The sequence below is a fragment of the Eumetopias jubatus genome, unplaced genomic scaffold (assembly GCF_037043125.1).
Source record: "Eumetopias jubatus isolate StellerSeaLion01/CBP00866 unplaced genomic scaffold, mEumJub1_p1.0 scaffold_15, whole genome shotgun sequence".
Lineage (NCBI taxonomy): Eukaryota > Metazoa > Chordata > Mammalia > Carnivora > Otariidae > Eumetopias > Eumetopias jubatus.
Genome location: NW_028274821.1, coordinates 94,234,857 through 94,260,124, shown reverse-complemented (window position 1 = coordinate 94,260,124; position 25,268 = coordinate 94,234,857). Strand labels below are relative to the sequence as shown.

The 25,268-nt window shown below is 59.7% G+C and overlaps 1 protein-coding gene across 4 annotated transcripts; it reads right to left on the bottom strand.

Moving 5' to 3' along the window:
- Window positions 1–1,599: 1,599 nt before the first annotated feature.
- On the bottom strand, window positions 1,600–24,255 carry TRAF2 (TNF receptor associated factor 2). Of its 4 annotated transcripts, none has more exons than XM_088019170.1 (12): window positions 24,196–24,255; window positions 15,970–16,179; window positions 15,267–15,345; window positions 14,907–15,005; window positions 10,116–10,277; window positions 9,057–9,131; window positions 8,331–8,504; window positions 7,215–7,289; window positions 4,916–5,263; window positions 4,231–4,408; window positions 2,915–3,063; window positions 1,600–2,322 (listed from the first exon to the last, which is right to left on the bottom strand). In XM_088019170.1, exons 2-12 carry the CDS (start codon window positions 16,155–16,157, stop codon window positions 2,104–2,106), a joined length of 1,746 nt encoding a protein of 581 aa, XP_087875296.1. In that variant the 5' UTR covers window positions 16,158–16,179; window positions 24,196–24,255; the 3' UTR covers window positions 1,600–2,103. The 4 variants fall into 4 exon arrangements, with proteins under 4 accessions (XP_087875296.1, XP_087875297.1, XP_087875299.1 ...); XM_088019171.1 differs by lacking the exon at window positions 24,196–24,255 and adding an exon at window positions 23,199–23,570; XM_088019173.1 differs by lacking the exon at window positions 4,916–5,263.
- Between the last annotated feature and the right edge of the window lie 1,013 nt (window positions 24,256–25,268).

Below are 25,268 nucleotides of genomic sequence, written 5' to 3'. Positions count from 1 at the left end.
TCGGCTCTGGCGTAGACGTCCACCTGCTTCTTCTGGAGCCTGACCGTCCTCCTCTACGCCGCAGGACTTCTCCAGCGAGTTCTCTGGGCCCAGAGCCCCGGGCCCCTGCAGGCCGGTGGGGACAAAGCTGCCGTGGAGAGCACGGGAGGGCCGGCAGGCAGCCTCGCCGGCAGGCCCTCCTCCACTCGCCAGCCGCCCCCCAACCCACCTTCCCCCTTCTAAATGGGTTCCCATCTTTCTGCCCTTGCCTTCCAGCCCGCTCTGTCCCCATGGGCAGAAACTTTTCTAATCCTCTTATCTTACTGCTCTGTTTTCAGGAAAAGGAAATAAATTCACTAACGTACTTGGTTTACCCCGACTGACCTAATGGAAAACAAAATGCACACACACACACACACACATACACATCATATACAAATTCCAAAAGTAAAAGCCCAATGTGTTGAAAATAAAGCTTTAAAACCATCAGAAAAAAACACAAAAGTATTTTCTTGGGGAGACTTAGCACTTCCTGCATAAGTGGTCAACGGCACAATCCACAGGAACATATTACCCAACTCATCATATTTATGTTTTAGGTTCCCGTACGCTAACACAGTTCAAAGACACAATCAAGGACCAGTCTTGCCAACAGTAGGAAAACAAGACCGACAACCCAGGAGACAGGTGGACAAGGGCGGGCTGCACCCAGGTCAGGAGCCCGACGTGGGCAGTCTGTGCCCTGCAGCTCCGAGGCAGGGGTGACAAGCGGGTGCAGTCAACTTGGCACCAGCTCAGTGCGAGGCTTCCCGCTGGAGAGGACGCTGTGGTCTCATTTGTGGAAACGCAGGAAAGAAGCAACTCGTGAGGACGGCGCTCTGGAGAGCTGGGAGGGAAGGGCCGGAAGGGCTTCACTTTTCTGCTGCATTTCTCTTAGGACGACAGCAGGCGTCCTAGGGCTCGTTTCTTTCTTCTCAGTGCTTTTCTATCACGTCAACTCTCGACCCAGAGAAGTGAGTCATGGTGTCAGGGGAAGTCAAATGTGTCGTGGGTTCTCTACAAAGACACCTGGGCAGCCCCCCGCCTGGCCCTCTAGAACCAGGCAGTTCTGAGAACAAACGAGGGGCCACCAGCAGCGCGGTGCAGACGGCCACTGGCCAGGACCCCCGAGTCTGCCCGAGTCCCGCACCGCCCAGGGCTGAGGCCCTGACCCAGGTCTCACGGAGGTTCAGGCCTGTGGTCAGGGCGCCAGAATTACTGGCCGCCAGTGGGAGGAAATGCCTGGCGCCTGGACAAGTCCTGGTTCAGGGGAGGCAAATGCAGAAGAATCTACGGGCCGCCCTTCCAGCACCGGAGGTCCCCGCGGGGAACGGCGGGGACACACGTGGACCTGCTCTTGAGGCAGCCCCTGGGGAGGCCTGAGGGAGGAAGAACTAGCTGGCGAAGAACATTCCAGAAAAAAGAATAGCAGGAGCGAGCCTGCAGTGTCAGGGAACCCACGTAACTGCTCGGGGACCTGGTAACTTGTGGGGAGGGGGCCAAGGGAGGGCAGAGAGCCAGGAAACCCCTAGGAGGGTTACCGCCACCAAGGCCAGAAGCAAATGGACACCACTCTCCACAGAGATTTAACAGTTTAATAACGACTTCTCCACAGCCCGACGGGGCAGCTAACCCACCCCGTCTTGCAGCAGGGCCCACTGTGCACCCCACACTCGCCACAGGGGCGGCTGACAGGATGTCCTGAGGACACAGAGTGCCCTCCCTGCCCGTGGCCTGGCCGGGCCTGCACAGCAGGACCTCTCCTCAGAGTAGTGGCCAGGCCTGAGAACGTCCCTCCTGTCCAGGCCAAAGGGCGGCCCAAGGTACCAGCTCACCCTGCCCCTCTGCTCACCTTGCCCCGAGCGCCCGCACGGACGGCCCGCCGGCAGATACTGACAGGCCTGCAGCCCACCCCACGTGGCCTGGGCTGAGCGGCCTCTCCCAGGAGGTGGCCCCTTCCCAGCAGGACATGAACGTGGCAGGTGCCCACCCACCACGAGGCTCAGGCCCAAGGTGGTGGCCCCTCACCAAGCCGTCAGGCCCAGCTACTCCTGACCCCCGACCCCTGACCCTGGTGGGAGGCGGCTAGAGCCCCGTCAGGTCCACAATGGCCTTGATGAAGATGGCGTCATCACGCACGTACGAATTCTTGGCCTCCATCTTGGAGACGGGGCAGAAGAGCGGGCAGCCACTGGCGATGTTCATGTCACTGACTGGCCTCTGGAAAGAGGATGAGGTCACGTCGGGTCTAAAGGCATCGATCACGTGTTCCCGGTTGTTCTGGTCAAGCAGCATCAAGGTCACCTGAAGGGAGAGCGGCCGGGGAGGGGCACCACTCTGAGTCACGGCCCCGCTCAGCTCCAACGCCCTGTCTGGGTGATCGGTACCCATTCCGGCACTTTCCGCCCATCAGCACCCGGGGTCTGAGGCTGCAGTTAACACTGCGGAGCTGCACTGGTGGGCGCCTCGCTTGCTCACGTTCACATGACAGAGGCTCTCGTACCAAAGAGCTCGCAGAGCCCCCACTGCCCTCCCGAAGGAACAGCGCCCTGTGCTGCCACCCCGACCAGAAAGCCCGGAGCCGGCCCAGCGTGGTGGGGGGAGAGGACGATGGCGCTGGCACCTTCAAGCCCTCCACCAAGGGCAGGTTCCGGTTCTCAGAGTGTTCCGTAACACCTGCAGGCGCAGGCTCTCCAGCCGGACTCCCTCCTTGGGAACCGACTCCGAGGCGGCATCTTTAACCGCTAGCCCCGAGGGGCCGTGAAGCCAGGGAGTCGACTGCGTGGTGCCCGAGCTCCACTGCAGGGACAGACCCATCTGGAGCCCGAGGGCCCGTCCTGACAAGCTCCCCACCCCACGGGGCCCCCGGGACAGCCGCTGGGACGGCCTCACGCACCTTTTGGTTGAAGGGCCACCGCAGGAGGGCGTCGTTGGGGCCCTTCATCACCACAAAGAAGAGAGATAGGTGTGTCCCGCGCCCGGTGCCGTCTCCGTTCAGGTAGATGCGCAGACACATCTTGTAACCATACCTGCTTGTGTAGAAGGCTGGGGGGGGGGGGGGGAGCGCTGGTGAAGCCACGCCGAGGGCGCCCCCAAGAAACACAAACACAGAGAGAATGCCCAGGTTTGGGGGCACATACTTTTTCTCCAAGTGTGCAGACTTAGTTCCTAGTGAAGACAAGTGCCCCAAAGGAGAAAAAATTCATTAGGGAAAGCCTTTCTAAGAACCCTGAATGCAAGCCCCAAGTGGCCACACGTGAACCAGCTGCGAAGCTCAGCGGTGGCTCGGGCTCTGGGCCAAAGGACTGTGGTCAGACCTGAGCACGGCCTGGAGGAGGCAACAGTGGGTGACAAGGTGGGACAAGCTGGAGGTGACACTGCCAACCCCCAGCAGGGTGCACAGAGACACGTGGGAGCCAAGACCTGACGAGAGCCAGGCCGTCCCTAGGAGCAGACCTCCCTGCTTCCTGCTCGAGCCCCCAGAAACCACGGTCCCTCAGCTCCCCAGACACGGCCCTGCTCTGGCAGGGCGGCTCCAGCTGGGGCGCACGCCTGACCCCCGGCCTGCAGCCCTCTTCTCAGTCAGGTTTCGTCAGAGATAAACTCAGAAGAAATTCCCATCATCAGGGATACCCCCACTCCTAGGGGAACGTGCTAGCAAGGAGGCACCTGCTCGAGTCCAGTGCAGAGAGGACGGCGCCCCGAGCAGACGGCCTGCTCCCCACCCAGGAAGCCGAACACGGGCTCTGTCCACGACCACCCCAGGAGACACGGCAGATCACACGGCAGCTCTGCCTACGGGCCACACTCCCCTTCCTGCCCCGTCACCTACAGCAGGAGAGTGACCTACACCCTCTGAGCCCGCGCCCTGGGATGCACCATGGCAGCAGCCTCACCAAGGGCACTGTTAAAGGGCACATGCGGCACTCTCCACCAGGGGGAGGACCGGGCAGGGGAGAGGCGGCCGTGCAGCTAGGCGCCCCCCCCAGGAAGGGCTGCGGAGCGACTGCGGCCAAGGCAGAGCACAGGACTCTACTCTGAGTCCCCGCTCGCGGTTCCGTCCCTGAAAACCCAGCGGAGAGGCGGCGGGCGTGGGGATTCCTCCCCCATCGGGGAGGCGCGGCAGCCGCTCGTACTGGCAGAGGGCTCCAGCCTGGGGGGCACAACCATGTCAGACAACAGCTGCACTGAGGGCAAATCCCAGAACAGCACCTGGGGAGAAGATGGCGGGCGTGCGACCGGCCACGGCTTCCTGACGCTTCCTGGCGAAGTCGGAGATCTTCCAGACGAACACGCCATCGAAGGTGGTCGCCTGCATCTCGTGGACCTTCTGCTCCAGCTCAGCCATCGCCAGGTCCTTCAGACCGATGCTCCTCTCCAGCTGCTGCACCTGGGGGGCACGGGGAGCCCCGTGAGGGTGCGCGCCTCCTGGGTGCCGGTGGGAGGGGCCGTGAGCCTCCACCCAGCGTGCCTCTGAGGCCACCTTGCATTTCGCAGGAAGGTGCTTATCAAAGTGCCCCCACGCCCATCTTCCCACCAGTTTCAGGCAGGACGGCATCTTCCAGTGCCCCTGAAGCTTCACTGGGCTCCGCAGATCTTGAGTAGGCTCCATCCCCACAAGACCCCCAACCCCACCAACGGCCGAGGTTCAAGAGCTCCGTGCAGGCAATACACTCACAGAGCCCACATCAATCGCGAGGCCTGTCCCCCCACAGGCCAGAGAGAAGAGGCAATCTCAGAGCGACCACTAGGACCCCCACATCAGGCAGTCAGTGAGCAGGGCTCAGAGAGGGGCTCTGTGCTAGAAATCAAGGTGCGGTCCTTAAAATCCCAGCTCTGAGGCCCCGTGATGCCCTGGGACCCGCCCAGACTAGCCCCGTGTGCCCCAGGCCCAGACCTTGTTACTCAGGGCCTCGATCCTGTCCTGGTCCAGCCGGTGCTGCCGGCCGCAGGCCTCAGCGGTCATGGCCACCCTCTCCACCTCCCGGTTCAGGACGCAGACAATGTTCTCGAAGGTGGCCGTCTTCCTCTCCAGGGCCTCACACCGCTGCCGCAGCTCCGCGGCCTTGGAGAGCTCCAGCTCGGGGTGCAGTGTGCTGGCCTCCCAGCCCCCCACCTCGCTCTGGCCCAGGAAATGGCCACCTGCTCCTGAGAGGTGCTTGGCCTCCAGGAGGCCGCCCAGCAGCATGGCCAAGTGCTCTCGGAGCCACTGGGCCTCGTGCTGCTGCTGCTTCTCACTCTCCACCTGCAGACAGGAGACAGGGGGCTCAGCCTGACCCAGGGCCCTGCGGACCTGCTGCAAGGCGGGTCAGGGCTGTGACACCTCCCTATCATTCACTTGCCGGCATGTCCCGTCACTACCTGGAGTCAGTATCTTCCAAAAATACAAGCCTTCCTAGTGACTTCTCTACTTGTATTTGAAAAATGACAGGGAAGAACATTTAAAAGTTGCCCAAGGAGAGCGGGGGAGACCAGTAAAGCTAACCTTCTTCAAATATTCTTTATCATACAGTTGACTTTATAGCCAAATTTCTTCTAAAACTTCACAACAAATAAAAATAATTTTTTTTAAGATTGTATTTGTTTGAAAGAGAGACACGGAGAGAGGGAGGGAGGGCACAGAGGCAGAGGGAGAGGGAGAGGCAGGCTTCCCGCGGAGCAGGGAGCCCAATGCAGGGCTCGATCCCAGGACCCTGAGATCATGACCTGAGCCGAAGGCAGACGCTTAACGACTGAGCCACCCAGGTGCCCCCAGATTTTAAAATGTTACACACTCTCAGGGGTGTCTGGGTGGCTCAGGTGGTTAAGGTCTGACTCTTGGGTTTCGGCTCAGGTCACGATCTTAGGGTTATGAGATCGAGTCCTGAGTCAGGCTCTGCGCTCAGCTTGGAGTCTGTTTGAGAGTCTCTCCCTTTGCCCCTTGCCACTGACCCATGCCTGCACACACACTCTCTCTCTCTCAAATAAGCAAATAAATATTTTTTAAAATAGAAATAAAAATGTTAGACATTCTCAAAATATCAAAAAGCGGAAAGAAACAAATGAACTCCAGGAGGCACAGTGCCCAGAGAGCAGCTCCCCGGTGGTGCTGGGACAGGAGGCCCCCTGCCAGTCCGGGGGTGGGCGTGGGGGCAGTGTGTGCGTAACATGGGGCTGGGGACCTGCGGTCAGAGTCAACGTCAGGCCTCAGGTGGAACCACCCTCGGGACGCGTCGGACACTGACCGGTAGAAAGGCCGCGGCTGCCGCACCCCAGGCCCACACTCCGGGGCCCCGGGCCTGTGTGCGACGGCACCAGCACCGCGTCACCAAACACAGAGAAGCAAAAGCGGAAGGAACCATCCCTGTGGACGGCACCTGAGACCAGGTGTCAAGGCCCCAGGTGACAGCACCGCCAGGATTACCGCCATCGGAATGCTGCCAGGGTGTTTGCAATCGGCGGGGCGCCAGCCGTGCCCCAGGGCTCAGAGAGCCAGGGGGCTGCACACTCCCACGCCCCTCGGGGCACAGAACAGAGTCGGGGAAAGAAAGGTAGAGGCCACATGGACAGAGGCCTGAACGAGCTGCACAGAAGCCCACAGGTCGAGGTCCTGAGGTGGGACAGGTCAATGTGCGCACGGACAGCCAGGCCAGTGACCAGCCCCGAGATGAGGTCAGGGGCGGCCAGGGCCACACAGGCCACGGAGGCAGGGGAGGCAGGTGGGGTCTGGGACCGTCTGCAGCAGCCATGGATCTCCGGGTGGACAGGACACGGTACCGGAGACAAGGGGAGGGCCCACAGTGACTGCTGGGCTTCGGCTGGAAGAGCTGGGCGACATGAGGGGCTCGTTTCGGGCAGGTGGGAGGACTGGGCGGGGGGGGCCCGGTGTGCAGCTGAGGCCTGAGACGCCCACCAGGTTATCAGGGAGGTACAAGGCACTGGGCACTTTCAGCAGAGAGGGGTGGTCAGAGGTGGGGCCCCGTGAGAGCACCAGGAGGACGAGCGGACGGAGCAGAGCCCGGGCTGAGGCAGGGACATCTGCGGGCCGAGGAAGCAGCAGGGGAAGTGGGAGGGAGACCAGGAGGCCGGGCTGGAGGCCGAGCAAGGACTGCATTCGGGAAGAGGGTGCACGGCACGCTCCCGCGGGGCCCCCTCTCAGGAAACAGGGAGCTCCCCTGAGGACCAGCCCCAGCGGACCCACGGCCAGTGGGACTCACCATCTCGGGGCAGCCGACGACGTGGAACCTGCACGGGACTCGGCACTTGCCGCATGCCCTGACGTGGTCCTGGAACTAGAAGAACACAGATGCTCTAAGTGCCCGTACTCTCTCTTCCCCACCTGTGCACGCTTTAGTCTCACGCTGAACAAAACCTGACAACCCCATTCCAGAGCCAGAGGTGCATAAGCGCACACGCACACGTACGTGCACACGCAGCTTGCAGGTGTCAATAAAGGGAGGTGGGTGCAGGCTGAGGGACTCACGCTGTGGGCCAATGTCTCAGAACACCTGCAGACACCCCATCCCACGCTCGGGCCTCTGCACCCCGGACTCTCCGCTCATAAGACATGTGGTGTCCGAGGCCCCAGGGCCTTGGGAGCAAGGAGGGGCCAGCCTGACCAGGGGTCAGACACCCACCACTGACCCAGCATGGCACTGGCACACGACCACACAGAGCCCCACAGAATAGATGCAGAACCCGGAAAGGGAACTACACACGCGCTGGGCGCTGACCCAGCAGCCCCTTCTGCCGGCAAAGACAAAGGTGGATGACTGCTCTCAGAAGTGGGCGAGGGCAAGGGGCAGCCACAGGACCACTTAAGAGAGGTCCCTCTTGCCTCTATCTGTCAGGGCCCTGGAATGACGATCAGAGCTACTAACGCCAAATGGAAACACAGGCAAAACATTAAACTAAAGGACAAGGGACTGTTAACGCAAGCTACCCAACACTTAAGAGTTCAAAAAAAACAGAGAAAAGAAGGACTAAGATTCTCTCCCCACCACAAGAAATGGGCAGGAGTCCCCAGTGGTCCCCGGTCCCCAGTAAGAGAAACACAGGTGAGCCCTAAGCAAAAAGCCCCAACGGATTCGTGATTTGAGAGACGCACACTGAACCTCCTGGGACAGTCTTTCTCAGGCATTACCTGGCGAGCCCCCAAGGGTGTCACCACACCTGCTGGTGGGGCTGGGACCAGCACTCTGACCCGTCAGCACACTGTCCCTGGTTTTCACTCTGGACCCACACAACCATTTTACAAAACTACAAGACAATTTGCTCCACAAGGGCAATCTTAAGAGACTTGAAAGCAGAGCGACGAACGGCAGCTAGCTTACCACCGAGAGACTGCCTCCCAGGACCGCCAAGACGCAGCAGCCTGACCGTGCGTTCCGCAAGAGCAGAAGGAGCCAGAGACAGGCCGCCAGCACACAATCAAGGACTGGCGTGGGGAGCGGTGGGGCTGCGTCTGGGGGGGCAGCACCTACCACCATGCCCTGCAGCAGGAAGAGCTACAAACACGGACACCAGGCAAAAATCGTAACCACAACTACCAGTATGAACCCACGACGTACTTTCTCTTAAGATGGAACATGAGGGGCGCCTGGGGTCTCAATGACTCTTGGTTTCAGCTCAGGTCATGATCTCAGGGTCGTGAGATCGAGCCCCGCGTCGGGCTCCCCGCTCAGTGCGCAGTCTGCTTGTACCTCTCCCTCTCTGTCCCTCACCCCACTCTGCTTGCGGGCTCATGCTCTCTCCCAAACAAAATTTAAAAAAAAAAAAAAAGGAGCAGAGTCCCACTGCGGCCACCAAAGTGTTCTGGATGAAAGGCAGTTGAGTGGGCAGGCTCTGGGCCAGGGTCTCAGGCACGTGTGACTTCAGGCTGGGTCATTTCCACCTCCGGAAGTGTCACAAAAAAGCGACACACAGGTCACCTAACCCTCTCGCCACAAGCCATTGCTTCTCCTTCCGGCGCCAGGTCGGAGCCCCGCACCACGGCGCGAGCGCCTCCCCGCCACCGTGCCCCACCCGCCTGTCCCTGCGGGCGCCGGCAAACAACTTACTTTCTCCCGTGAGATCTTCTTCTTGCCACAGCCATCGCAAGTCAAGGGGAACTTGGGGCAGACCTCGTGGTGGGCCTGAAAGACACGGTCAGGGGCCAGGGTGTGTGCGAGGTCACCCATGCCGTCTCACGGCCTCATTCTGGGGCGGCGGTTCCCCTGAGACCTCCAATGGGGTGGGTCCTGCAGGCGCTCAGAGGCCTCGGAGAACCGCCTCTTCGTCCGGCAGCTCCAGGGCAACGCGAGAAGGACGAGCCAGCAACGGTGACTCGGGGAGAACACTGCTGCGGGTCACCCTAACTGAAACTGGGCCACGAACGGTGCCAATGGCCGCTCTGGCCCCGAGGCGCAAGGCTGGCGGGACTGACCACGGCCCTGCGAGGGGATGGAACGCCTCCGGGAAGCCACCCCTGGCAGCCCGATGCACTCTGGCCCTCGGCAGGCCACTGCACTGAGCGGCTTACAGACGAGGGGACTGAGGAACGCAGCAAGGGCTCCTTGGGGACGCGGTCGGCCGACAGCGCAGCCCAGCTTCCTTAATAAATAGCAGCAAAGGAAAGACACCCGCGGAGCACCATTAAAGATGAAGAGACCCTGCAGACACGTCATCGAGGGGCAGTGTGGGGACAGATGCTCACAGACGTCAACGAACATGGGCAGCGAGTGAGTCAGGGACAGCAGGGAGTCGCCTCAGAAGTAACAGTAACACATACAGCTCTCCAGAAACAAACATGCTCAGAAACAGTCTCAAGGATTTTCAGGGAGAACGACACATAGCCTGGGACCCACGCACTGAGCGTGGGGAGCCCGAAGCAGCCCGGTGAGTGCCGGCACGGACACGTGCGAGTGAGGGTGGCATGGGCCTTGCACCGCTGCTGTGTGTGCATTTTTCTAAAATAACAACTGAGCTTTGCCTTCATACCCAACGCAGTTCCCCGCCCAGAACCTTCTACCTAAGTGGCTGCAAGGGAAGGGCTGGCGGCATGCAGCGAAAACACCAAACCAGCCGCGATGGCAGCAGTCAGCTCTGCACCGTGGCGACAGCCCACAGGGCGCCCTCACCTTCATGTCTGCCCAGCAGCAGGGCGCCCGGCAGTGCCTGCAGCTGAGGCTTCTCTCCGGGCACTCGTGCTCCGAGTGATGCTCCTTCTCCCCCAGGCGAACCAGGCCTTTGCATGCCGGGCACTCGGTCAGCATGAACGGGCAGTGTCCTTCATGGCAGCTCTGGCAACAAAGGGAGCAAAAGTGTTGACAGAGCGCACAGGGGAACCTACAGGCTGCCGTCACCGGGCTCCGCGTGTGCACAGAGACAGGCGCCCCGCCGAGGGCCACTGGGACCCTGCACCAACCCCACGGTGCCAAGAATCTCATTCACTGCAATACCTGTGCTCCGGGTCAGAGCCGAGTGGGGCTCAAGTCGAGCTGGTTGCACCCCACCCATGTGACACCCCAAAACATCCCTCCCTGGGCATGCTCCAGAGTGACATTCAGGGACAATAGGACCACTGTCCAGACAGTGAGGGGGCCACAGAGGGCAGGGACAGTGTGGGGTAGAGAGAGGCAGGAGCAGAGGGAGGGCACTCCAAGGGGCGACAGAGCCCAGGCCCCAGGCAGAGGGCCTAGAGCAGGGCCGCTTCTAAGTGGACAAAAGGCCCAGGGGTGACGAGAGTCTGTGTGCTGGGAGGACAGGCCACAGCAGCCAGACCGGGAGCCTACCTGCTTGTGCCAACACCCTCGCTGACAGCCCGCACCGGTGGTGTGGCCGGAGAGGGTGTGGCGACGTAGGGAAGCAGGGCCCAGCCCAGGACCCTCCAGCTGACAGCACCCAGGAGGAAGGCGGGCATGGGCTGCCCCTTCTGGAGCCACAGAACCACATGCAGGTGGGAGCAGGAACCCAGCCGAACCCCCAGGCGGTGGCTTTCCTGAGCGGGGAAGGTGGTGGCAGAAAAGATGGGGAAGGGCGGCAGGAAGGACCCGGAGCCCACGACCCAACACAGCCCGCAGGTCCACGGCAAGTTTGCCAGGAAGGGGAACTGCAAAGGGGCGCAGGGTGGGGGAACAGGGAGCTCAAGGTTTGTCTCTTGTTAAGTGTCTTTTACTGTGGTAAAACATACACGACAAACTTTACCATCTTCACTGCTTTTAAGGGCGTCCGTGTGTTCACACTGCTGTGCACCGACCCCTCTGTCCGTCCCCAGAGCACAGCCATCTTCCCACACTGGACCCTGTCCTGTTAAACCCTGCCCCCCCCCAGCCCCCCACCCCGCGTCTGTGGGGCCGACTCCTCCGGCCTCCCGGGGGTTTCCACTCACACACGGGACTGGTCCTTCTGTGCCGGGCTGACCTCACTCGGCACCATGTTAAGTTTTGGGCAGGACACACTAGGGCACATTGGGGACAACGTGGAGCCCGCTGCGGAAGGAGGGGGAGGTCACTGTGAGAGAAGTTCTGGACTGGCCCAGAGCAGGAGGCGGCCCTCCGCCGTGGGCTCAGCATCTCCACAGAAGTCTGGGCAGGGGCAGCCAGGCTGCGATGCCCTCCTGAGGGACTGGGCCTTCAGGGCTCCCCCGGACAGCCTGGTCGCGGCACACCTGAGAGGAGCAGGGAGGGCCTCAGACGTGCTGTTCCCGAGCGGGAAACACGCTGGCCGTGTCTCCATCTCGTGCCACAGGCTTGGCTGTAGGCGCCAAAGCCCAGCACTTCCCGAGGGAGCAGAAGCAATGGGTGAGCTCCAGAGAGACGCAGCCCATGTGCGGCGCCATTCCCGCCAGTCTTCCCACACGGAGACTGCAGAGTCACGGCCGGTGGGGCCCACACCTCCTCACAGGACCCCACGCCACAAGCCCCCGGAGCAGGCATCCCTGCCCTCTGACCTCCCACGGGGTCACACGCCAGACCAAATGCCCCACTCCCAGCAAGCCTCCCCAGTGACCCCATGGCAGCCCAGCAGAGCACCCCACAGGCTGCCACACGAGGTCTGCTGTCCGAAGGACGCACACCAGGCAGGCCGGCCAGCCAGGACACCCCCTGCCGCACGACGTCCCGGACGCTGTGGCCCAGCAGAGGAGCACTCCTACAGTGTCGCTGCAGCCTGCTGGGCTCCCTGCCGGACGGCCTAGCCCCCCCGATCCACTTGCACTGCAGCAGAGCATAACCTCCTGGAACCCCCAGGGCTGGGGCAGATGGACCGCACCGCCTGGGCCACACCAAGTACGTGATAAACAATCACAGTGAACCAAGGAGGAGTCCCAGAGATGGTCACAGCTCACAAAACGGCAAAGATACAGCACCTATAGTCAAGGTGCTGGGGTTTGATTAGGACTGTTGTTGAACGCACAATAAAATACTTGCAGGAGCGACGTAGGGGCCCCAAAACAGCACAGAGCGGCCAAGGGTACACAGTGCTCTGCAGACTGCCACCCCGGTGGTGTGTCTGACATCGGAGACCTGCACACCTGTCACCCCAGGGCCGCCTCTGAGCAGACACACAGCACCACCTCATGGGCTCAGAGGGACCACCCTCGCGTCGGCTCCAAGAGAAGCACACACTTTGGAGAAATCAGTATTTATTCAACCAGAATTCAAACCAAGTGTCCCAGCGAACAGAGCTGTGTAGACTCTGAACTTACTGGGATGCGTGGGGTGACCAAGCATGCCTGGCTCGGCCTTGCCTTTCAACTGCGGCCTCCGGGCACCTAGGTCTCCTCTCCAGGCCCTTCTCCGGAGAGCCTTCCCCCCGCCAGCCAGCCCCCTCCTCTGCCGCCAGCCACAGGCTCTAGGCCCGTTCCCAGAGCAGCAGCCCGGGGGCTGTGCACTGGGGCACCTTCAGCACTTGGCAGGCGCTCCACAAATGTCTTTGACCTGACCCGGAGTTTTAAGTCATTGCATTCTTAGAAAATACTAGACATGTCGCAAAGGAAAATCACATTCAAAGGCTAACCAGGACTTTCCAAACAGCTCAGCCACAGCACCAGCATTTCACAATGCCACCACGAGTTCGAGCACCGCAAAGGGCAGCCGTGTTGGCTCGGAGTGGCGGGCGGGTGTGCTCGGAAGCCTTGATCTCGCCCAAGCCTGTGACATTCACAGCCAGGGAGAGGTTTTACCAAAGGGCCAGACCTAGTGTCCCAGAGCAGCGCCCGCCCTCCCACATGACCAAACCCACCCTCTCAGGGACTTTCCGGGGCTCTCCGGGCCAGCCAGGGACTTTCCAGCCTGCATGCCTGCAGGGCTGTGGCCGAGCCCACAGGCTGGCTGTGGTCCCTGGCCCTCAGCTGGAGACCCGTGAAGCCACCGCCTGCCCGCACCACGGGCCTGGAGGCAGCAGAAACCAGCCTCCCAGAGTGGAAGGTGGGGGTTATTCTACCTGTCCCCAGGGGGGTTTCTGGGTCCCTGCAGAAGGCAGCACAGCTCCCCGTGTCTACTCCCTGTGCCCCTCATGGTCTCCTACACCCACCCAACCCCCAGAGCCTGCTGGGGCTCTCCACCCTCCCAGGAGAGACCCCAAACCCAAGGCCTACTCTCTGGACAGCCCCAGGCAGTAACAGCTGCAGAGCAGAACCTCCCACCTGCATGTATGCAGCCCAGGGGCCTCTGGGTCTCACTCCTAGGAAGGCATCAGAAAGGGCGTGGGGAGCCCAGAGCTGCTTCACTTCTAGGCCTCAGGTGCCCACTGGAAGGAAAGTGCATCTCCTAGCCTACCCCACCAGAGGCTCCTCCCTAGACACGGCCAAGCTGCTCCTCTGGAAACATACAGCTTACAGCCTGAAGACCAGAAAGTCTGGTTGGTCAAGAGAATGAGGGAAGTTCGGCACACAGGCCGGGAGCAGGAAGGGAGAAGGCTGCTAGGAGCTCAGGTCTCACTTCCAGCCCCGACGGGCCCTCCGCCACTATCACGACTCAGTGTCCAGCGCCCACCTCATGGCAGGGGCTATCCCGGGGTCGGGGCAGGAGAGTGCCTGAGCTTAGGAGAGCCAGGGTTCCACACCCAACAGCCCCTCCAGCCTCGCCAACAGGGCTGTCCATTGTGAGAGGCCAACCTGCTACTCTGCACCACTCCTGCCCTCCTGTCCGGGCAGCCACCCTGCCCCTTCCTGCCTCTCTGGCCCTCACAGGAGCGGACTCCCACAGGACATGTCCTCAAGGATGGGCTCACTTCACTGAGCACGGTGGCCTCAAAGTCCACCCACATGTCAGGATTTCCTTCCTTCCTTTTTATGGCTGAATACTATTCCATGGTGTGGACAGACCACATTTGGTTTGTGTCTTCATCTGCTGGTGGACACCTGGCTACCAGGACGTTTGTGTGCCAGTAACCGTCTGATGCGCTAGTTAGGAAGAGGGGATGGCCAAATGCGTGAGCTATGGAGGCTGCCTGCTGTAGGCCTGGCCTCTAGCTGCCAATCACACAGAAGCCCCCACCGGAGGCTGACAGAGGCCTCGGCAACATAGGCACACCAGCCCCTGCCCCGTCACTGGCCAGGTGACTTTCTGTGATCACAGACCAAACGTGCGGCTTACTCTCGCAATTTCCAATGACTGTACAATTCAAAATGAGAAAGCCCTTGTCTGAAAACATACGACCAAAAAAGCTCCTTTCCTGCACATTCCGGGAGATGCTGCAGCGGTGCCCTCAGAGCGAAGACGAGGTCTGCCTCCCTCTACAGCATTCCGCCCAGCAGGAAATGGGGCCCAGCGAGGTAACTCCCCCTTCTGAGGCACGATCCCCCTAAGTCTGCGTGCACCTATGGGGAGCAGCTAGGCACTCCCTGGCGGGCTCGTGTAGACTCCGTGTGATCATTTTAGGGGCGGGGTTCAGGCTTGGGAGGCCGTGCCAGCACAGGGGGCCCCTACCTCATACTCTTTAAGAGTCCCCTTCCAGGTGCAGCCGTCGCTGGGACAAACGGCCGGCAGGCTCTCCACCTCCCTGCGTGCAGCGTTGTCTGGGAAAGCCTGAGGAAAGCATTCCTAGGGTTAGGCCGCCTCCTCCCAGCTGCCCGCCACCCTACCCCGCCATCAGTGCTGCAAGTCTTCCAGACTGAGGCCCAGGACCAAGACGCTCTCTCCCAGCGAGCGCTCCAAGCTCTCGGCGTGACCGTGGCAGGGAGGGGCGCATCCTAGCTGCTCAAGCGCCACACAGCCAGTGGTGTTGTTAAAAGAAACGCCAAAACATTTTCTGTTCATTTTGACGTTTTTTGAAGACTTTTCACTTACCGAACCGCTTTCCAAAATGGAAATGCCTTCTTCGTATATGCCCTCGTGAACGCAGGCAGCACAGTTCTGAGGCCCGGAGCTAGTGAGGAAAGGGGGAAAGGCCCACCATCAAACCCGCTGCAAAGAACGCTGTGTGCAACTCTCCACCCGAGTTCTGCGCCTTCCAGACTGACACCGCATCACTCAGGAGCATGCATCGACGTACCACGGTGAAAACCTTTAAAATGGGGGATAAAATCCAAACCCTCTAATCATGTCGATCCCTTCCACTGTGAACAGAGGTGCTCTCTGATGGCCCACCACTTGGGGCCAGGTCCCCAGGAAGGAGCTGCTGGCTCCCTGCGCCCACCCCGGCCCTCCATGTGCCACGGGGCCCCGCCCTCAGACTAAAGGCTGTGGGCTCTTGGGGACGTGTTCATCATCTGGAGTAGCACATCCACTGCAAACGGTCTTGTGCCCACGTGACAAACTAGGAACAGCCGGGAACGGACTGTGACGTGTTTATTTCAGCCCCCGCGTCCAAGTCCATGTGCAACCCATCCTCCTCCGTCACGAGCTTCACGCTCTCGTTTGCAGCGAACCTCTGCCGTCAGGGAGCACCACCCGGAGCACATCCCCTGCGGACGCGTGCGTGCCTGGAGCCGCCTCCCTGGGCAGCACGGCCCCGAGGCGAGCCCCACTGCCCACTACCCGCGCGCAGTACCTCAGGATGCTGGTCAGACAGTAGGAGCAGTAGCGGTGGCCACACTGCGCCTGGAAAGGCCTACGCAGGATGTTCCTGCAGGCCGAGCACAGGTACTTGTCCTCCAGCTTGGTCCCCAGGAGGGTCTTCGAGAAGCCAGGTTGCAACAAGTCTAGGGAGCCGGGAGGGGTCACGCTGGCTGCAGCCATGAGAGCCGCAAACTGCCACGTCCTAAGGAAGAACACAGAACGCGTCCTGGAGAGTCCTAAGAGGTGCCTCAACTCCAGGGTCCTCCTCTAGGGAAAACAGCCCTTGCCCGGCGGTGAGGTGCCTGGGTTGTCAAGCTACCGGTGGTCAAGAATCTGAGAAGCAAGACTTTAGCACTCTGGAGAGCGTTGGAGACAATCTAACCCAAGTTCCCACTACACGCATGGAAGCCAAGGCTTAGCCAGGGGCAACCTGCTCACGCCGCACCAGCATGCCCTCCTGAAGCCTCTAGACCAACAGGCTGTTCTCAAGGTCACCCAGCCTACCACGGACAGAGCGTGTGCCGGCATTGGAGGATGCCACCTTCCCGCCAACACTGGCCATCCGCAGTCCTTGATCCTTGTGCCTTCCTGTCTAGCCCAAGCTTCCTACAAATCAGCCCGGCAGGAAATTCTGACCAGCTGTGCTCGGTCTGAGGCAGTAGCCAAGAGGTGGCCACCCTACACATTGGCCTCCAATGTCACCCGAGAGAAGGCATGTAGCCTGCTTGGCACCACTGCTCTGCTCCCCGGCCACCGTCACCAGGGTCCCTCTCACTTGAGAGCTGCCCTCTGCTATCCTCCAGGCCTTGGCAAGGTCCCCGAGGCAAGGCAACCAGGACGCAGAGCTGGATGGGGGAGAGGCTTCCACAGCATTCTGAGACCTTGCACGGAACGCACTGTTCAATGTCCAGCATCTCAAAAGCAACTGTACTGCTAACCCTTAAAAAAGGACAAGCCCCCGACAGCCCCTGAACATGAAGCACTATTAACTCAGAGCCGCCCTGGCCCCCTTGCAAATGCTCCAAAGAGCTTCCTTCCCCAAATGCCCCTGGAAACACGTCCCTGGGTCCTCTCCCGGATGTGCATGGGGAGCACATCAACTTCCAAACCAGGGCATTCTGAAATGATGTGCCTCTTTCCTATGTCCATAAGGCGGTCTTCAGTGTCCTGAGCTGGTCGGACACCACAGAAAGCAGCGACAGACAGTGTGTCCCTGTTTCCTATCTACTGGGCAAAGCCACTTTCAGTCAAGGCTTCTGGATTTGTAATCTGTGAGGCCCTGCTTGGGCTGGCATGCCAGAGCACACAGGTTATAGTTTTATAACCTGCAATTACTCCTCCAACCACTGGACAGACGGAGGGTCGTGCCCACGGCCACTCAGCAGGATGGCACGAGTCCCTCTCGCTGGTCCACACACTGTCAGCACGTGTGGGCGCGTCTGGGCCCCTGGACCATCCATCTGTCCCTCTGACAACTGGGGGATTTCATTCTTTCGAGCCCTCATGACACAGACATGTGGGCACTAGAAAGCGCCACTTAATAAGGCCTTCGGTGGAAAAGCTAACCCAAAAGTTGGAGACCTCACGGACGCACTAACAGTGCCGGCCAGGGCAAGCAAGGAGGGAGGGCGCCCTCAGCCCATGTTTTTCAAGGCCACGTTTGTGCTACACACAAATACCGACCAGAACAAAGGACCCGTGAAAGTCTGCTTACTCTCAGGCATTCTGCACATTCTGTCTTTTTTCTGGTCACGCTACTAAATTGATTTCACGAACCATCAATGATTTGAAAATCACTGCTCTATAAACTACATTAGACAGAGACTTTTACCTTTAAATAACACTAGTGGGAAAAAAAAGACACACTCTTTAGATCTCTACCTTATGTTCAACTCGTTAAGTGAAAAAGAGCATCACGTATAAAGGATGCTAAATTTAGTCCTGTTTTATACGGACAGAGAAAAAAAGCAAAATAAGAAACAAACACCACCATGACAGGGCACAAGGGCTACAGGGATGCTTTTCTCATTTTAAAACCTCACCGAGCAGCTTCCCTCAGCATCTGTGAGACAAGGCTTTATTCTTTGGCATTGATGTTCCATCTACTTGAAACCAGGCCCATCTTTTTGGCCGACTGATCACTCCTGTGGCAGACTGAACTCATTTTACTAATCCATCAACGTGTACTCCTGTTAGATATAAAAGAACCACACAAATGGTCTCTTTCTCCAAGTGATGAAAAAGGTGAAAGGCCGCAACACACAGCCAGGCCTCGATGACCTCATCAACACAGCCTACTCAGCAGTCACAACTACCTGACACAGCACCCCCCTGACGGTGGGGGCATTTCTGTTCTGAATGTGGAGAAGTGGCCCTGGAGAGCCCAAGGAGCCCACCCACACCACGCACCAGCCCACAGGTCCTGCCACTGCCCATGCTGTGCTTGCGGAGTTCCCAGCTTAGTCCTTAAATGTGTAATTCAAATCTCATTCATACACATTTGATCTTTTGAGAACTGTAACGAAAAGACATCATAAAGACTCAAAAGTGTTGTGCCAAATGTAACACTTTGAGGGACACCTGGGTGGCTCAGTCGTTAAGCATCTGCCTTCAGCTCAGGTCATGATCCCAGGGTCCTGGGATCGAGTCCCACGTCGGGCTCTCTGCTCAGTGGGGAGCCTGCTTCTCCCTCTCCCTCTGCCTGCTGCTCCCCCTGCTTGTGCTCTCTCTCTGTCAAATAAATTTAAAAAGTTAAAAAAAAAAAAAGTAATACTTTGAAGGCCATCAACACTAAGTCCTGCTGCTGTGGTGTGGTGCTTGCCCCAACCCTAGACTTCCCTGTCTCTGGCCCTGAACTTCTGAACCTCTAGGTGGTCTGCACACGTCCACCCATCTGGAATTACATGGGGCCTGGGGGCCTCCCTGGGTGACCGGCGCAGCCAGCAGCACCAGACACAGGCACCGAGGACGGGGGGGGGGGGGGCAACCGGCTATACTGCATGTAGGAGAAAAGGACTCAGGAGTCAGAAGCACCCCAACCTAGAACCAAAACGCCCTACTGGTCCTGTCAAGCTTCCAAATCCTCTCGTGGGTAAGCTGGTTATAAACATTTGCAATGATTCGTGGGAACAAGTATTCCCATTCAGCCTGTCCTGGATTTCATATTCATTCCCCAAAATCAAGCTTCAGACGTGAATGCACACACTTCGTACAACCAACAGATTTGTGTTTTGTTAAAAGACCATTTCTACCAGAGAGAAAACAGTATGTCCAGAATGGTTCCAGTTATCCGAAGTTTGAGGACAGACAAAGCTGGCCTGTGATAACAGAAGCTGGGAAGCAATCCCCTTTGGCGCCATGGGGCTGTGACACACTGGAGACTCCCTCCTCTTCCCTGTTCCTGGCACAAAGCTCCTAAAACCCCTGGGATTTCCCGAGCCACGGGGACAGGGAAGCCTCTCTGTTTTTCATAAGCCCCTTCCACATCTGCCCCCCACCACCAGGGAGGGGGGAGGGGCTGGAGATTGACCTAATCACCAATGACCAATAATTTAATCAACCATGCTTTCATGACGGAGCCCCCATAACCTCATGAAGAATGAGGCTCAGAGAGCTCCACAGTGCTGAGAGAGGGGTGTGTTGGAGGGCATGGAAGCTCCGCGTCCCTGTCCCACACCTTGCCCTGTGCATCTCTGCCATCGGGCTGTTTCAAGGAATTGGTGTTTGCTGGAGTTCTGTGAGCCACTCTAGAAACCACTGAACCCAAGGAGGGGGTCCCAGGAACCACATATTTGGTGTCAGAAGTACCGTGAGTAGAGAAACACAGCCATTTCCCATTCAGGGGGTCAATGCCTGCAAGAGGCAGGAGGGGGCCTTTTGGGGTGCTGGAAATGACCGTATACGTCGACAAAGGTTCATCTAGCTGTATTCTTGGGATTTGCACATTTTGCTGCATGTATACCTCAACTTCAAAAAAAAAAAAAAGATGGAATTTCTACCCCCTAAGAGTCAAAAAAGGCCTTTAAATCCCTAATTATGGTACACCCATGCATGTTTATCCAAAATAACCCTGTCTCATAACATTAAAAATGGCAGAGCAACCTGAAAACCAGGTTCTGACATGGAAGGGTTAGGGTTAGAGTCGGGGCGTCCAGCCCCTTGACAAGCCCAGGTTCTGCGTCAGTGCAGAGCAGGAGGACCCAGGGAGAGGGGCGTCCCCGCGAGGAACCACCGGCTGAGCTGGAGGCCACAGGGCAGCTGGCACCACTGTCCCAGCCTGGGGCATGAGATGGGGTAGTGGTGTAAGTCCCCAAACTAACATCAAATGAGACATGGGAGCACCTGGCTGCCGGGGTGGGCGTCATCAAGCCGCCAGGCAGGCACAGGGGTTCAACCCTCAGCCTGTGATACCCCAAACGCCAGGGACTCAACTTCTCAAATTCATGTCCTCACTGACAGCCAGTTCTGTTTTGTCCAATACTGGGATTCCGTGCCTGATTTTACCTGGTTCCACCCAGTTCCAACACACCTGCCTAACAAGCCCACTGAAGCAATATTCGAGAAGGCCAATCAGCATGCAGCTGGGAGCACAAGACAACCCCCTCCCCCCTGCCCGGAACTAGAAATCCAGTTTAAAATATATAATTTTATACTTAAGTTCATCTTTTTCCAGGCTCAGCATAATGCCAAATAGTAGCCTGGTACCAACTTCACGCCCAACAACTTGTTTCCATCGCGAGCAGATACTGTGGGGGAGCGTTTCTAGTCTGAAGTGCTGGCTCACATGTCTTCGCACGATCTACATGCTGATACTGTCTATGATTCAAAACTGGGGCTCTCTCAACAGGGACAGGGTGATCCGTCAGTCATGATGCAGCAATTCTGTCCCTTCTTCCGCCTGACCCAAGTGACCACCCTGCTCCCCCGCCCCTCTCCCTGACCTCTGTCAGTGCCCGCACTTCCCCCTGCCCCGAGAGCTGGCAGCCCATCAGCTCAGCCCATCGGCTGCTCCAGCCACACTCCCAGAGACCACTCTCTCTCATCCACTCCCCTTGAACAGCTCCGCCCTCCACAAACACCCGGAATCTGACTGCACTGCGACTGCTGGGCCCTGGCCGCCGTCCCCCGTGACCTGATACACAGCCACAGCCTCTTGTGGTCCTCCCGGCAGCCAGAGGGACCTTTGGCTGGGACTCAGTTACTCTACCCTCACATTCCAAGGCTTCCCAGTGGTTCTGCCCGCCACCCTGCCTGTCCAAGGGGTCATGGCTTCTCAACAAGGCCTTCCCTCTCAGCGGTCATGAAACTGCACTGTGCGGGCCTGTCTCCTCTGGATAATAAGCTAAGCACCAGGAGGTTGGGACCCACGCCTGTGCATGGGGCACTTGCCGCCCCAGGCTTCCCAGGCTCCCGGCTCCTCCATGGACTCCTACACACCCATTAATCCAGCCTTTCCTCCATACCATCTCAAACGGGGCACCCCGATCCTGGAACGTGTACAGGCCTTCCCTTCTGAGGTACCCCCTTCTTCTACCTCCTACCCCCATCCCTGCTGAGTACTCACCTTCCTAAACCACAACCAGGTCACAAGACCACCAGCTCCACTTGCCCCTGGAGCCCTGCCGGGAAAGTGTCCTCAAGCCTGTTCCTGCTCAGACCCTGGACGGCTTCCGGAGTCTGCCTCTTGCACCCCCCTCCGAGGCTCAGACCCTCTGTGCAGGGGTGGGACACTATGTGGCACAGTGACGTGTCTTCCCTGTGGACTCAAGGGCCCTCCCCACAAAGGAGCAGGCCCAGTGCACGGAGAGTGGCACAGCAAGCACAGGCCGGACCCCAGAACACCATGGAGGTGCGCACCCCACTCCTGGCGGCCTGTGTGCAGTCCGGGCGTCATTTTCTCTGGATTTTCTTTCCTGGACCTTCTTGCCTTTGGCTCTACACACGTTCACGATGTCCTGCCGTGGACACCCGCGCCAGCGAGCTGAGCACGCTGCGGGGAGGGTGGGCAGGCGGGCATTTCCCGCTGCCAGAGAGGGACCCGGATCCGATTCTCCAAACACAGAGTGAAAAGGCCTTCATCTTCTTGGAGACGAGGCCTTCTCTGGAACAAGTGCCCCGTGAGAGCTGTGCCCCAGTCCCCAAGTCCCACCGTGGCCACCTACTCCTGCAGGTCCTCACAGAAACGACGTCTACACTGATTTCCCCGGGGAAGTTTAAAAAACCACTCAATAGAGAGAGAAGCCCCGGCTGAAAGCCCCCTGCCCTCGGAGCCCCCAAGGTGGCCAGCAAGGTGTGCAACAGCGAGGGGCACACACAGCCGCAGCACGTCTCTACAGGCTCCTGTCCTGCACTAGGCGCGGTGCTGAGGACACTGAGGCAGTTAACGGGCCGGGACCACACAGCACACTGCGGCCACAGGACGCAGAGGCCTGCGACACCGCAGAGCACTGGAAGGACATGTGGCGCAGACTGGGCATGTCAGGAGGCACCGGCAAGCAAAAGGACCAGCACATGGGGGGGCCCGGGGGCACGGCTGGTTAGGTGTCTGACTCTTGGTTTTGGCTCAGGTCATCTCGGGATCCATCGAGCCCTGTGTCAGGCTCCGTGTGCCCTGCTGGAGAGTCTCTCTCCCTGTGCCCCATGCTCAAGTGCCCTCACTCCCTCTCAAATAAATATGACCAAAAAAAAAAAAAAAAAAAGGACCTGCACAGAGGCCCAGTGTGCCCAACGTCCCAGTGCATGCCTTTGGGAGCTACGGCTTCAGGGGGCTGGGCTTTATTCTGAGAACCGGGCACCCAGGGAGAGGGGCCGCCCAGATGTGTGGAAAAGCCACCGCTGGAAGCACTGAGGGCCTCTGTGGCTTGCAGAAGGCTTGAAGCTAAGCAACTCTTAGCGTTTTGGTTTAGATTCAAGCATTAGTGAATACTGTGGCATGTAAATCGTACGGCACTTAAGCTGGCAACGATGTGAGGCTGGTTGAGACTTCCACGTAAAACCCACCACTGCGTGGACAGACACCACGGCCCTCCCACACTGCCAGGCTCCAGGGAGGGCGTCTGCTCTCCCGCACACTGCTGTCCTGGGCTCTCCACTGCCACGGACCCCTGAGCAGACAGTTCTGAGTCGCCCCACTGCAGGATCTGTACCCCAGTGCCGAAGGTCATCCCCACGTCCTCACCACCCAGCTCCTGCACACACACACGACACCCCACCTGTACTCACGGGCGTCGGGAGGCCACGGGGCCGGGACAGGCACCGCAATGGTACAGGTGATCCTTGAACCACGTGGATTTGGCTCGGACACACACATTTTTAACAACCCAGGGCTGTAGAGGTACTTTCTGTCCCTCACATTTTCTTAATACCGTTTCCTTTCCTCTAGCCGACTTACGGTACGAGGAGGATACACCACACACACGACGTACAAAATATGGGTTAACTGACTGTCCCTGCTCCCCCGCGGCCGCTGGTTCAGTTGGTAAGGAGTCAAAAGCCACAGGCGGTGCTGCAGCAGGTGAGCTGGTCAGAACAACACGGGGGAGTGTGGCCGCGCGCAAAGACACGAACGTCCGTGAAGCACTCTCTACCCGAAAAAGAAGGGCTGCACGCCGCCTCTCGCCTCTGCAGGGCTTGGCGCCCAACCCCCAGGGCGTTCAAGGGTCAAGTGCAATGCAACTGACCCAGAAGAGCCTCCAGGCCCAGCAGGAGGTGGCGGGCGGCGGGCGGGGCGCCGGGCGGGCAGAGGGGGCGAGGGCGGGGCGCCGGGCCGACAGGGCGTGACCCGCACGCGCAGGGGGCCGGTCCCCCTCCAACAGGTCAGCAGCCCCGCCGGGGGGCTGGGGTCGGGGCGCCGGACACGGGGCGCACCGGCCCGCCAGCGGCTTCCTGGCAGCTGCGCCTGGAGCGGGGGAACGTGCGGCGCGCTGACCCCGGGCCGGGACCCTCCCCCTGCCGGAGCCGCCGTGGACGCCCGCGGGCGTTCGCGAACTTTCTTGCGCCGGGCCCGCTCCGACTTTCGGTTTCCGGGCGGCCCAGCTCCGAGAAATCCCCTCAGGCCCGCGGGGCGGCCACCCTATCTGCAGGCCCCGACTCCCCGGCGCCACGCGCGCCCGCCGCCCCGGCCCCGCCGCCGCCGCCGCCGCCGCCGCCGCCGCCACCGCCGCCACCGCCCCCAGCTGACCCTCGACCCCCGACCCCCGACCCCCGCGGCTCCACTCACCAACGGTCGCCGCGCGCCCGGAACTGCGCGCCCGCCCAGCCGCCGCCGCCGCTGCGGACCCGCCCCCGAGCCCGCCTGATTGACTGGCGCTGGGGCCTACCGGAAACGCCCAGCGAGCCGTAGCGGGCGCCGATTGGTCAGATCTCCCCCCGGCCCCCGCTTCGGCCCGCCCTCCCGACGGACTGACGCCAGACCCTATCAGGAGCGCGCCGGGAGGCCGCAGCGGGCGCCGATTGGTCGGAGCTGCCGCGACGTGGGCACTTAAGTCGAGCCCCGGCCCGGTCCCTGCGAGGTCCGCGGATCGCGGGTGCTGGCGCGGCGCGGCGCGGCGGGGCGCGGGCCGCTGGTGGGCGGGGAGCGAACCTCCTGCGGGAAGCCCTTCTGTGCGCTTCATCTCCGGGGAGCCTGCTCCATGGGCAGCGCCTTCCCTTCCCCGGAGCCCGGCTCAGAGCAGGACTCCAGTTTGGGTTGCAATTCCGAGAAGTACAAAAAAACCCTGCTCAAAGAGCGGGAAGGATAGCAGGTCCCCCGTCGGGGTCGTGGAATGTTCTAGAACTAGATGGTGGCGATGGTTGCCCAACACTATGAATGAACAAATGCCACTGAATTGTACCTTTTAACGTGGTTTAAATGGTGGATTATTTGTTGGGCGAATTTTTCCACCAAACAAAGCCAAAAACGCACAACCTAGGGCCTCCAGACACATAAAAATGTGGCACGCACAAACATCTAGAAACAAGGCAGTGGTCTTGGCAGAGAAAGTGGGCTGAGTGCGGACCCCATCTCTGCCTCTGTGTGTGTGACCCGAGGCCAGTCTGTTTCTCCACCTACCTACCAAAGGAGACTATTTCTCCCTGAACGGCGGTTCTGCTAAGGCTCTGACAAAGCGCATCTTGTCTCGTCTCATACTAGTGTTCACAGGTGGCAACTGCTCACTGTACTTTGGGAAAAAAAAGAAATGAAGACTCAGAGAGGTAAGATTCTTTACCCCGGGGGCGCCTGGGTGGCTCAGTTGGTTAAGCGACTGCCTTCGGCTCAGGTCATGATCCCGGAGTCCCGGGATCGAGTCCCGC